Source organism: Arachis stenosperma, chromosome 3 (genome assembly GCF_014773155.1).
Source record: "Arachis stenosperma cultivar V10309 chromosome 3, arast.V10309.gnm1.PFL2, whole genome shotgun sequence".
In the NCBI taxonomy this organism is placed as follows: Eukaryota; Viridiplantae; Streptophyta; class Magnoliopsida; order Fabales; family Fabaceae; genus Arachis; species Arachis stenosperma.
The window spans coordinates 38,026,816-38,037,686 of NC_080379.1; the positions used below are offsets into that span (position 1 = coordinate 38,026,816).

The 10,871-nt window shown below is 34.1% G+C and overlaps 1 protein-coding gene across 1 annotated transcript; it reads right to left on the minus strand.

Annotated features, from left to right (window-relative positions):
• Nucleotides 1-3,534: 3,534 nt before the first annotated feature.
• Nucleotides 3,535-9,797, minus strand: LOC130968698 (probable protein phosphatase 2C 6). The gene is made up of 4 exons (XM_057894105.1): nt 9,079-9,797; nt 5,820-6,107; nt 5,365-5,470; nt 3,535-4,315 (listed from the first exon to the last, which is right to left on the minus strand). Exons 1-4 carry the CDS (start codon nt 9,538-9,540, stop codon nt 3,975-3,977), a joined length of 1,197 nt encoding a protein of 398 aa, XP_057750088.1. The 5' UTR covers nt 9,541-9,797; the 3' UTR covers nt 3,535-3,974.
• Nucleotides 9,798-10,871: the final 1,074 nt, after the last annotated feature.

Genomic DNA, 10,871 nt, shown 5'->3' on the forward strand with positions numbered 1-10,871 from the left:
GATGGTGGTACAGGGGTGTGTGGAGGCTGTGATGGTGGTGCATGGGTGTTTGAAGGCCTTGATGCTGGTTCAGTCCTGGGTGCAGCCCTCCCTTTACCCCTTCCTCTGCCCATCCCTACTGATGCTTTTCCTCTTCCTCTCCCTCTAATCATCCTGGATCTAGCAGTAAGAGCAGCTGCAGATCCATTTGCTTCAACAACAGCACTAGGTTCACTAGCAGCAGCATCAACTCCTCCAGTTCCAGTTGCAGCATCAGATCCTTGTGTGCCTTCAAGAGCTACAAAATGAAATAGTAGTTAATAATAGTTCATCAACATATGAACAAAATAACTTGGCAACCAATACATGTCATTATAGGTTTGGACAGAGTCTCCTATTGTGTCCGTATTGACCACAATTACTGCAGGTAACAGAAGTACCAGTTCTTCTATATTTTGTTTGTATTCTGTTTTCATCGGGTTTCCTTATCCTAACCATCCTTGGCCTTCCTGGTTTAACTCTGAAAATTGGAGGGATGATGGTATCACATTGTATCTTTGGCCACATATTTTCTTCACTGATTGGTGATATTGACTAAGTGATTTAAATTCCAGCCCCACCTGAAAGTCATACTCTCTGTTCATCTCTGCCTCATTGTATTTAGGAAACCTCCTCTTTTTAATCATATCATCAGAGTTCCCCTCATAACTGTCTATGTCATCAGTCTCATATCCATCAGATATGCCCCCAACTTGCTCATCACCCTCCCTTAAACCTTCATCACCTTCAGCTGTTCCAGCTGCTGCAGTTCCCTCATCATTTAGTGGGCCAGTAAATCCCCCAAATACATTTGATTATGGATCATTATCCTCCACCTCAAACCCAAAGTGATCCTCATGGTCACCATCATCAGCACTATCATCAAATACCTCTTCTTCAGTAGAAGACTTTGACTCACCATCCACTTTAACCTCTAACAACCCAGAACCACTGCCTTCACCTTCCTCTGGCATATAATCAGCATCACTTGAAGTGATTTCAATCCCGTTACTTTCTCTGGCTCCATCGACAACATATACCTCACAATATTTGCAGGAACTTGACACCAGTGACCTAGCCATTCTCATCGCATCCCCATCGGACGTCATCTCTCTAAGACCTGACTTCAAATCCATACCAGGTTCCTTGTACCATACCCTGGTAAACCCTTATACCCTAGTTGCTTTAGCTGACTGACAATCTCTTGCAATGACCATTCATCAACCTCAAAATGTAAATTCTCCACAACCATTCCTCCTAAATACTCTAATCGTTGTCCACTGTCAACAAATTTGCCACCATGGTGGATTTCGATAGTGAAATCCGAATCACCCATAACTGCATACCAAAAAAAATAAAAAATAATACCATAAATCCCTCTTCCAACATTTTCAGAAACAAAAGGAAGCTCTAGTCACCAATGTGACAAATTTTCCCAGGAGAAAAAAAGAAAAATCCTTCAACGACTGAAAAGTTGAGCGTTGTCTTACCTAGAGGCAGCACCAACGCCTACGATGACGGCAGTGATACTGGAGACGCGAAACCCTCCAGCAATATTCCAGTGGAGTTAATCTCGGCACCTGAGGGAGTGGACAACCAACGAATGTGAGTGAGTTTTTTCTCTAAGTTTGAGAGAAGAGAACGAACAGTTTCCTTCTAAGGGATGGGAGGGTAAATTTGTATTTCAGCAAATATGAGTGAAAGAGATTTAGGAATTTCACAAAAAGTTAAGAGAATCTTTAATTTAGGAATAGAATATTCCATTAAATCTAACTGTTTGGTCACGGTAGGGACCTAATTGAAAAAAAAAATAGGTGCAAGGAGCCAATTAAAAGGGAAAAAAAGTATAGGGACCTAATTGAAAATTTTACAAAACTATAAGAACCAACAGAATAATTAAACCATATAATAACACTAGGTGAACTAACAATAGATGAGTTTACATACTTGCATAACTAAAGTTAGGTTTGGTAAAATTGTTTGGAGAAGAATTTGTGCTTTTTAAAAGCATAAATATATCTTATTTTGTATTTAGTAAATTAAAATTTTATATGCTTATACTTGTAGTTTTTAAAAGTTAGAAATGCTTTTGAAAATATTTAAGGAGGAACTTTTTAAAATTGTCTTGTTCTTATTAAAATTAAAAAATTAAATATAACTTTATATAATAATAAATATCCAAAATTATTCTTATTAATTATTAACATAAAAAAAGTAATTATTTTTTATTATATATATGTCTATTTGATTTTTTTATTTTTAAAAATTATTTTATCAAACACAATTATAGTGTTTATATTTATCAAAAATTATTTTTAGTTTGATTTTACCAAACGTAGGTATTGTAATTTTTAAAAAGCTGACTTTTAAAAGATAGCTTTCATAAGCTACTTTCGAAAAGTAAAAATTTTACCAAACCAAACCTAAATTACGTTATCGTGATACATATTACTATATTACTAAGAGTTACAATTTTGTGGGACAAAAATAAAAAGTTTTATGTGGAATAATTAAATTGAAATTAGATAATCTATATGTAAAACAAAGTTGAATGTGGTTTCCAATTTTATTCTAGTTTGATAAATGGTTTTTTTTTTCAAGATGCTTGCATTATAATTGAATACTTTTTAATAATATAATCGGTTTATCTAACTTAAAAAGATATTTAGTGGCTCTCATGTTCTTCTTCCTCATGTTCTTCTCATTCTTCTTATATCTGCTCGCTATTTAGTGGCTAATAGACGAGAACTCTAATCCCTTTTTTATACCATCTTTATCAACTATATGTCACTATTAATTCACTCCTGTTCTATTTAAAAAATAGAGCCTATATCCCAACATTTCAGCAAAAAAAAACCTTAGCAACTACAGCAACGAAAAAAACAAATATATATATCCAACAACATTCGCACTATAATTATAACGAAAAATTATCACCTTATTGTACAATATTTTTTTTCAAAAAAAAATACATACCTTCACTATGAACGATAATGGCAAAACTGTTAGCGTCCACGAGAGGATGAAATGATCTAACACAATCCGTCGATGTAAGTGAGGTGGTCACAAAGTAAAAAACTCCAAAATCCTAACCTTAGAGCGGCTCAATTGATAAAGAAAAGTAGAAGACAAAGAGTGAAAGTGATGAAGATGGACGAGTGTTTGTATTTGAACACAAATAATTTTTGAGCATGAGTTAATACCACACGATGTCATTTTGGTATACTCCAGTATGACACATGATAGCCACATCATTACTGACACTTGAGTCATTATCGAAAAAATGCCTAAGAATCACTATAGTGTCTAGAGCTCAATCTAAAAGGTCACTATGGTAAAATTGGAACGTCAAATATCAAATTGGATAATTTCGTAAATTTTAGAGACCATATGGAGATTAAGTGAATAAACCTTCAATACAAATGCGTGTAGTAAGCAAGTTGTAGATTTATCTTAAAATAAGATGATTATTTATGTGAAAATAATAGTTAAGCATTATTATATGATTCAATATGATTAACTGAGTTATTTAATATAATACATATCAACATTTAAAGTAAAGCACATATTTTTTCGTGTATCCGCCTAAAATAATACATTCTTTTTACAGCATTATGCACCGAAATGTTAACTCGAATACATTTTTTGGCATGGGTAAAATGGAACATTTTCTACTGCAATATTCTCTTCAGGACCAAATCGATAAATAAATAGAAAAAAAAAAACTGAGTATCGATCTATATTTTCCTTATAACAAGCTTGCTTTAGATAGTTATCACCTGTCACAAAGCAGATTCTTTCTGCCAGTTAATTCTGTGCTGCTTGGTTAGGAGAAACAAAACTCAAGTGCTACCAACTAGCAATAAGTACCAATGGGTGTCATCATTTGTTTTGTTCTCAGATGTAAAGAACTTCATGATCCTCATGTCTTAGACCCTCTTCAAGGTTCAAAAATATTATATGTAGTTGGCTTCTCGGGCAACTAAAGGAGGCCTTGGTTGACGTTTTCTCTTCGATTTCAGATCAACTACTATGATTGAAATGTTATCCTTACTATTTCTAGCATAAGCAATCTCAGTCAGGCTATTGGCAACAACTTGTGCCGGAGATATTTCCTCCAGAGACAGGGACCTTCGTCGCCTTCTTAGAATATGCCGCGCAACTTCACCAACCTCTTCATTCGTCATGACATCCCAGAGTCCATCACTTGCCAATATTAAGCACTCATCCTCCTCACTTCTTGCTGTAAAGGTTATCTCAGGCACTGGAATGATCCATGGCCTCAAGTACCTATCACCTGAAACATAATTGTTAACTAGGTAAATACAAGACGACCAGTAGCCATGGACCTTTTGTTCCAAGAAGTCCAATTCCTAATAATTCAACTTACGTTTTTTCCTATCTCTTTTCCTGTTCTGAACCATAATTCGACTTGCCATCTTAGTTTGAACTAGATGGCAGATGCTACACACATGATGGTTAAATAAAAACTCTGGAAAAGTCACTTGCATGCCATCTAAGTTTTAGGCAGCAAATGGTTCTAGCAACAACAAACTAGTAATACTTTCTTGCATCAGATAATTAGGTACAACAGTAAAGTATGCTAAGTACCAGAGGAGAAATAAAACGTAGCTTCGACTTTTACCAAATACCTTGCAAAACTCAATAGATTATTGATAACTGCCTATGCTCATTATTTCCCGAGTGATTGTGGACAGGCTGTTATTATCAAAATCAGTGTGTATAAAAATTTACTGAACTACTACAGCACGAAGGAAGCTTGCAAACATATGAAAAGAACTTCTGGAAATCAATTAACAATAAAAAATGACAAATATAAAAAACAACTTGAGTTGCGAATCAAATTGCTATATATAACGTGCTTAGTTCTGTTGGCCTGTTCTCTCATCAATCATAACACGCTGAACCATAGTCATTAAAGTTAATGTACTACTAAGAAAATATTCGGTACATTATTCTGATAATCTGATCCTCCTATGTGACTTCCATTAATCCATGGTCCATGGCCATAGTCCCGCTCTCAAAATGGAATTTCTATACGTACATTTCTTTTCTTTCAATTACTTTTTATGCTGACACCTAAATGGGGTTTACCATTACATATAAGTATGTAGATTTATCCTAGAGAATTTATAGGATCAAAACCATTTTGAAAGTACAAAATATTGAAATTGAAGGTTGTGCTGTTTTTCATTGTTTATTAGCCAATGACAGAAAATTGGTCACGTTTTATTGAAAGAAACTTTAATGCCTTAATCGTTCAAAAGAAGAAAATCTCAAGAATCCTTAGCCTAAGACGGTATATATGTAGATAAATCAAGGTACCTATAGCCCTGGACATGGCAAGAACACCAAACACCCTAGCTCCATTCCAGTTTATGACTTTTCCTCCTCCTCCTTCAATTCTCAAGAGTTCATCTTGTCTATCAGGCTGTACAAGCAAGGACAATGGTATCTTAACTTGTCAATGAAACGAAAGATAACTCATATAACTTATGAAATATAAAAATTATGGGAATATATATGGCTCCAGTTAGGTACCAAAATTGACTTCATTTTATTTTTTATTTTTTATTTTTCCTTTTCATTTAGTCACGCCTTCTCAAGCATTGCCGACAGGCCTAAAAGGTTTTCATCCTTTTCTATTTGAAAATAGATTTACCTTGTATCCATGCCGCATGAAAAACAAAGATAGCTTTGATTTGATAAAATGACAGTACATAACAAGAATTAATCGCATATGAACAAAAAAAGTGGTAAAAATGGGTTGTGATAAAGACCTTCTGATCGACAGTGAGGGGGATTGTTTGAGCCCTGCGGCAAAGAACGACCCTTGAATCGCCGCAGTTGGATGTAATGATTTGGCAACCAGACAGAACCACCACAGAGGCTGTAGATCCTACCATTTCAGGTGCAACTTCATCTGATGATATCTCATTGTCAGTCCTTTCAAAACCGTTAGAAAATACGGCCTCCCACCTTCTTTGCCATTCACTATAACTCTCTATTTGCCGCTCCCATTCCTCTGCTATCACATCGTGCATCCGATTTGCACAAAATTTAGCCACCTACCAATGAAGTACAACAGTTAGGGTGGGTTTAATTTTCTTAGGACATGTAGTACTGGACAAATGCATTCGAGTAAAACTATATATATATATATATATCAATCAAAGAGTAGTTCAGAGTAAAGTTATTGGCCACCACAAGAAAGCATGCATAATATAGGTTAGCCATCTATATATGGTTGACCTCCACCACCTCGGATTTTGGACAGGTTTATTGTACTACTCTTCCCTTGTACTGGGAGAAGCTAAGGAGGACGTATCAGTGGCCCTTCTTAATCCATACATAGTTCTGTTAAATGAATACTCTGAAATGAAGGGTAAAAGTAATGCTCAATCCAAAGCTATCATCATATTAGCCAATAGCCAGGAATTATTGCATATTCATATTGAATACTGAATACATTAAGTTGGATCGTACTTAAATTACTATTTACTTTGTTGCATATACTATGCTTTTATTTATATAAAGTATTACTTTAATTTATATTATTCAACTAAGCACAGTCCATCTAACTTTTTAGGAGGATAATTTATCTGATATTGAGAAGCTTCTGTCTGATCTGTGAGCTAATCTTTCATATTTTTCATCGAGAATATTCACACAATTAATTTTCGTACGAATTATCTATATTATTTTAATATTATATTTAGGTTAAACATAATTTAAATTTAATTTCACACATAAAATTAATTTTTAGTTGGCCAGAAAATATTTATGAAGAAGGAAGGAACTCATTCAAACAAATCTCAAAAAATAATATCATATTTAAATTAAATTTTTTATTTTTTTAATTTCTCATGCGTAATTATGTTATGCCGGTGTAGTGCTCTCACGTGAAACGTGTTTCTTATTTTCCAAAACGGAGCAGATCAAGAAGGGCGAGGGCCACATCATCAGTGAGCCCTCGGCAGCACCTTATAATATTCCAAAACGGACGCAAAGGCAAAGGTAAAGCCAATTTCCCATTCACAAATCAATGGAATGAAGCATTCATCCCTTTTTCCTCTTTCACCAAAAGGCTCATCCTTCCGTTCGAATTCCCATCCACGCGGTCATACACTAATTATTAACACTTGTCAATATATGCTTTAACAAAGGAATACATATCTGCTTGCTTTTCCAGGTTCTACTCCCTCCATACGAAAAGCAGAGAATCAAAGTGCTCTTTTTGGCAATCCGCAAATGCGAGAGTGACCAAAACGACCTGAGGAACCAGCAACGCTAATAAATTTGGATTTACACCTTGTAAAGTTTGAATTTTACTTTAGAGAATAAAATGTGATCTCTCATTATTTATTTCATAGGTGGAACTAAAAATAAATATAAAATTTTATTTTTTAAAATAAAATTCAAACTTTAAAAGATCTAAATCCAATAAATTTACACATCCAACTATTACTGGGAGTGGATCCTCTCCAGTGAAGAAAAAACTGGATGGTGTCAATTGTGATCTCTCACTCTTCAATGCTTTCTCTTTCATATTTAATTTTGGCCCCATTTATAAAGTTAACGATGAGAGATCACACTGCATTTCCTCAAGTGTTAAAAAAACTGGAGAGGATCCATTTCCCTAACCTACTAGCTTGTATCAAATCCCGATAATTAACACAATTAGCATGATGGTAGTTGCTTCGATTATTATTATTATTAGAATGAAATGGCAATTAGATTCTCACAAATTTTGATTTAGGATTAATTAATTTTTAAAAAAATATTAATTAAATTTTTTAAGATAATAAATAATAGACATATATATCTTTCTATTAATAGATACTACAAAACGTCAAACCGTACAAAATTATCTATATATTTTGTTATTGGTGTGTATCATGTTATTGTACATAAGCACAAAAACAATATAATTTTAGACAATAAAATATTTATTATCTTTTAAATTTTTATATAATTTTTATTAACTGTTTTTTATTTATAACAAATTTTATTATAACAAATAAAATTTTGTTCCAAAAATTATAATCTACATAACAATTTTTTATAAATAAATATCATAATAATTAATAGTACATATAAATACAATCGTTAGATTTTATATGATAAATTGATATTAAAAGAATATAATATATTCGCTCTTTACTATTTTAGAGAATCAAATTAGTATTTTTTTAGAAATTAATTAATCCAAAATTAAAATATTAAGAGCCGTCATCAACACTTTGCTGTTATTATTATTTACTCTTATTAGGATTTGAATTCTCTAAATTTTGAATTTTATTTTAGAGAGTAAAATATAATTTTCTATCATTAAATAATTTTTCTTTCATATTTATTTTTGGTTCCACCTATAAAATTAATGGTGAGAGATCACACTTTACCTTCTAAAGTAAAATTTAAATTTTAGAGGATCCAAATCCCTCTTATTATTATTAAGCATCAATATTCGTAATTAATTTTTAAGAGCCGCGTGTATGAAGCAAATTTGATAACGTGTGAGAGATTAGGCATGTAACCTTAAAATGGAAAATAAAATAAAATCACTGGTAGTAGTATCTGCTTATCTGGCCCTCCCCTTCAACGGCAAAAAAAGTCATACCCCAATCACTCTTACGCGTGTCACACGACAAGGAGACGCACTCCAATTTTCTTTTTCTCTCTCTCTATGGACCACTTTCCCCATAACACGTGCCCATCATGAGAGCAACCCGGCCACCAACCACATTCCCATCCCACCTTTAAGTAAACGATCAACCACACTATTTATTTACCCAAAATTACTAATAATAGAATAGAATAGTATTATATTTTTTCAAAATAAATAAATAAGCATTTTTCAATTTTTATATTACGAAAAAATGCCACCCACTCTACATTTCCATGCCTGGTCATGGTCACCACAGCCAGGACAGGTCTTTATTTTTATTATGAAACTTTCAAATATATATTTCGAACTTTAAAAAAAATCTTGCAAAATTTAAATGCGAAATAATAAAATATATGCGGAAGAAGGTATACCTGAGAGCCACCATGACCGTCGTACACTCCGAAGAAATGAAGGGGAGAGATCTCGCCGGAGGATTGGGAGCCAGGGGCCGTACAACCGCCGACGTGGTGGCACGTGCGGGACATGAATCCAGGAATAACGGCAACCGCGTCCTCCATCTCCTTCCTTCTCCCAATCACCGAAGTGTGCCCCCAACTCACTCCCTTGTTCTTCCTCCCCACGCATTTATCCCTGACCGCTGCCGCCACCACAACCTCCACGTCACTCGACACAGTCCGCCTAAGCAGAGGAGGCAAGAGTATGGCGTCGGCGGGAGGAATCTCCCCGGAGCCACTGCTGATGGAGGAAATGTCGCCGGAGCTGGTGTTACTGCCGCGAAAGTCGTCGAAGCTGAGGATTGAGGAAATGCCGGAGCTGGAACTGGTGGTGGACAACTCTGAGTCGTGTCGCTGGAGCTGCTCTTCCTCGTCCATGATGCAACGACAATGAGAGACGGGAGAACGGAAGATAATTGAGGTGATAAAAGAAGAGGAAAGGACAGGTAAAAAAGTGACACGTGTAAGAGAAATATAAGTTTTGTTGATGGCACACGCATCTGCTGTGACTTTCGGGGGTTGGAGTGGGAAAATGAAAACGAAAAGGAGAGGTTAAACCAAAAAAATGGAGAGGAATGACTTCTATGTAGTCGTACTCACCTGTCTTATGCTGCGCCTACACCTGTCCCCATTCTGATCTCAACTCGACACGCATCTTTACGTTTCACTTTCCGACGCTCTAGCTAGTACCTCCCATAATAATTCCCTCGGTTTTTATTCTCTAGGGCACTCCTACCTTTTCAAGTATGCACCGTCCACCCATAGTGTGCCAGATCCCACACCCAGCTCACTGTTTTACCTCTTATTGGACCGTCTAGAATCCGTGACGTAGTAAAGGTTTGTAGAGAATTTTGGTCTCTCTGCGTGTGACGTGTGAGGAACCTATGTACGTAAGCAGCCGTCCGTACGTCGTCTTTTTATTTATTTTTCAAAAGATATTCAAGATATAATAAAAGTCGGTCTAAACCATAGTTGTCAAAATTGAACGGATAATCGAATCGGTCCGGTTAATCCAGTCCTATGTAAATAAAAAATAAAATATAGTCAAAAATTTAAAATTAAAATTTAAAATACATATTTTTACTAATATTTTAAAAATATCTAACCATTCTAAAACAATATGAAACAGGAATAATAAATATTTTGTTAATTTTACTCTATCATAAATATTTTTATTTTATTTTTATATTAAAATAACTATTATTTTTGAATTTTAATAATTTATTAATTTGTTTATATCTATTATACTATTATATACTACAAGTATTTATTGAAAAATAATATTAATAGATATTATATAATTATAAAAAATAAGTGAGTTTATAATTATTGTCAAATAAAAATATAATTAATTCAAGAATGAATGAGTTTATAACTAAAATTAAAATAAATTAAATAAAAGTAAATTATTTGCTAATATATATATATATATATATATATATATATATGTTTGCATATATATTAATAACAAGCTTAATTGTTTGATGGTTGTGAGTATCATTTAGAAATTCAAGTAGTTCGGTCGAACCGGTCTTACTGAATTTGACAGATTCACTCCGGAGTTGACCAATTTACACCAATTCGTTGCCTTATGCGATCAGATCGTCAGACCGGACCAGTTTAAAATCTAGTGCACCGATTTTTCGATCAAACTGGTCGGTTTGATTCGATTTTAATAACAATGGTCTAAAGAAGAAGAGGATGAAGAG

What these genes read in the sequence shown, in the direction of transcription:
- LOC130968698 (XM_057894105.1), bottom strand. Translation starts at nt 9,540, where the DNA reads ATGGACGAGGAAGAGCAGCTCCAGCGACACGACTCAGAGTTGTCCACC. An exon ending in CCCTCACTGTCGATCAGAAG is followed by an intron (nt 5,471 to 5,819) that starts GTCTTTATCACA and finishes TTGCTTGTACAG; the next exon opens with CCTGATAGACAAGATGAACT. An exon ending in TGCCATGTCCAGGGCTATAG is followed by an intron (nt 4,316 to 5,364) that starts GTACCTTGATTT and finishes ATTATGTTTCAG; the next exon opens with GTGATAGGTACTTGAGGCCA.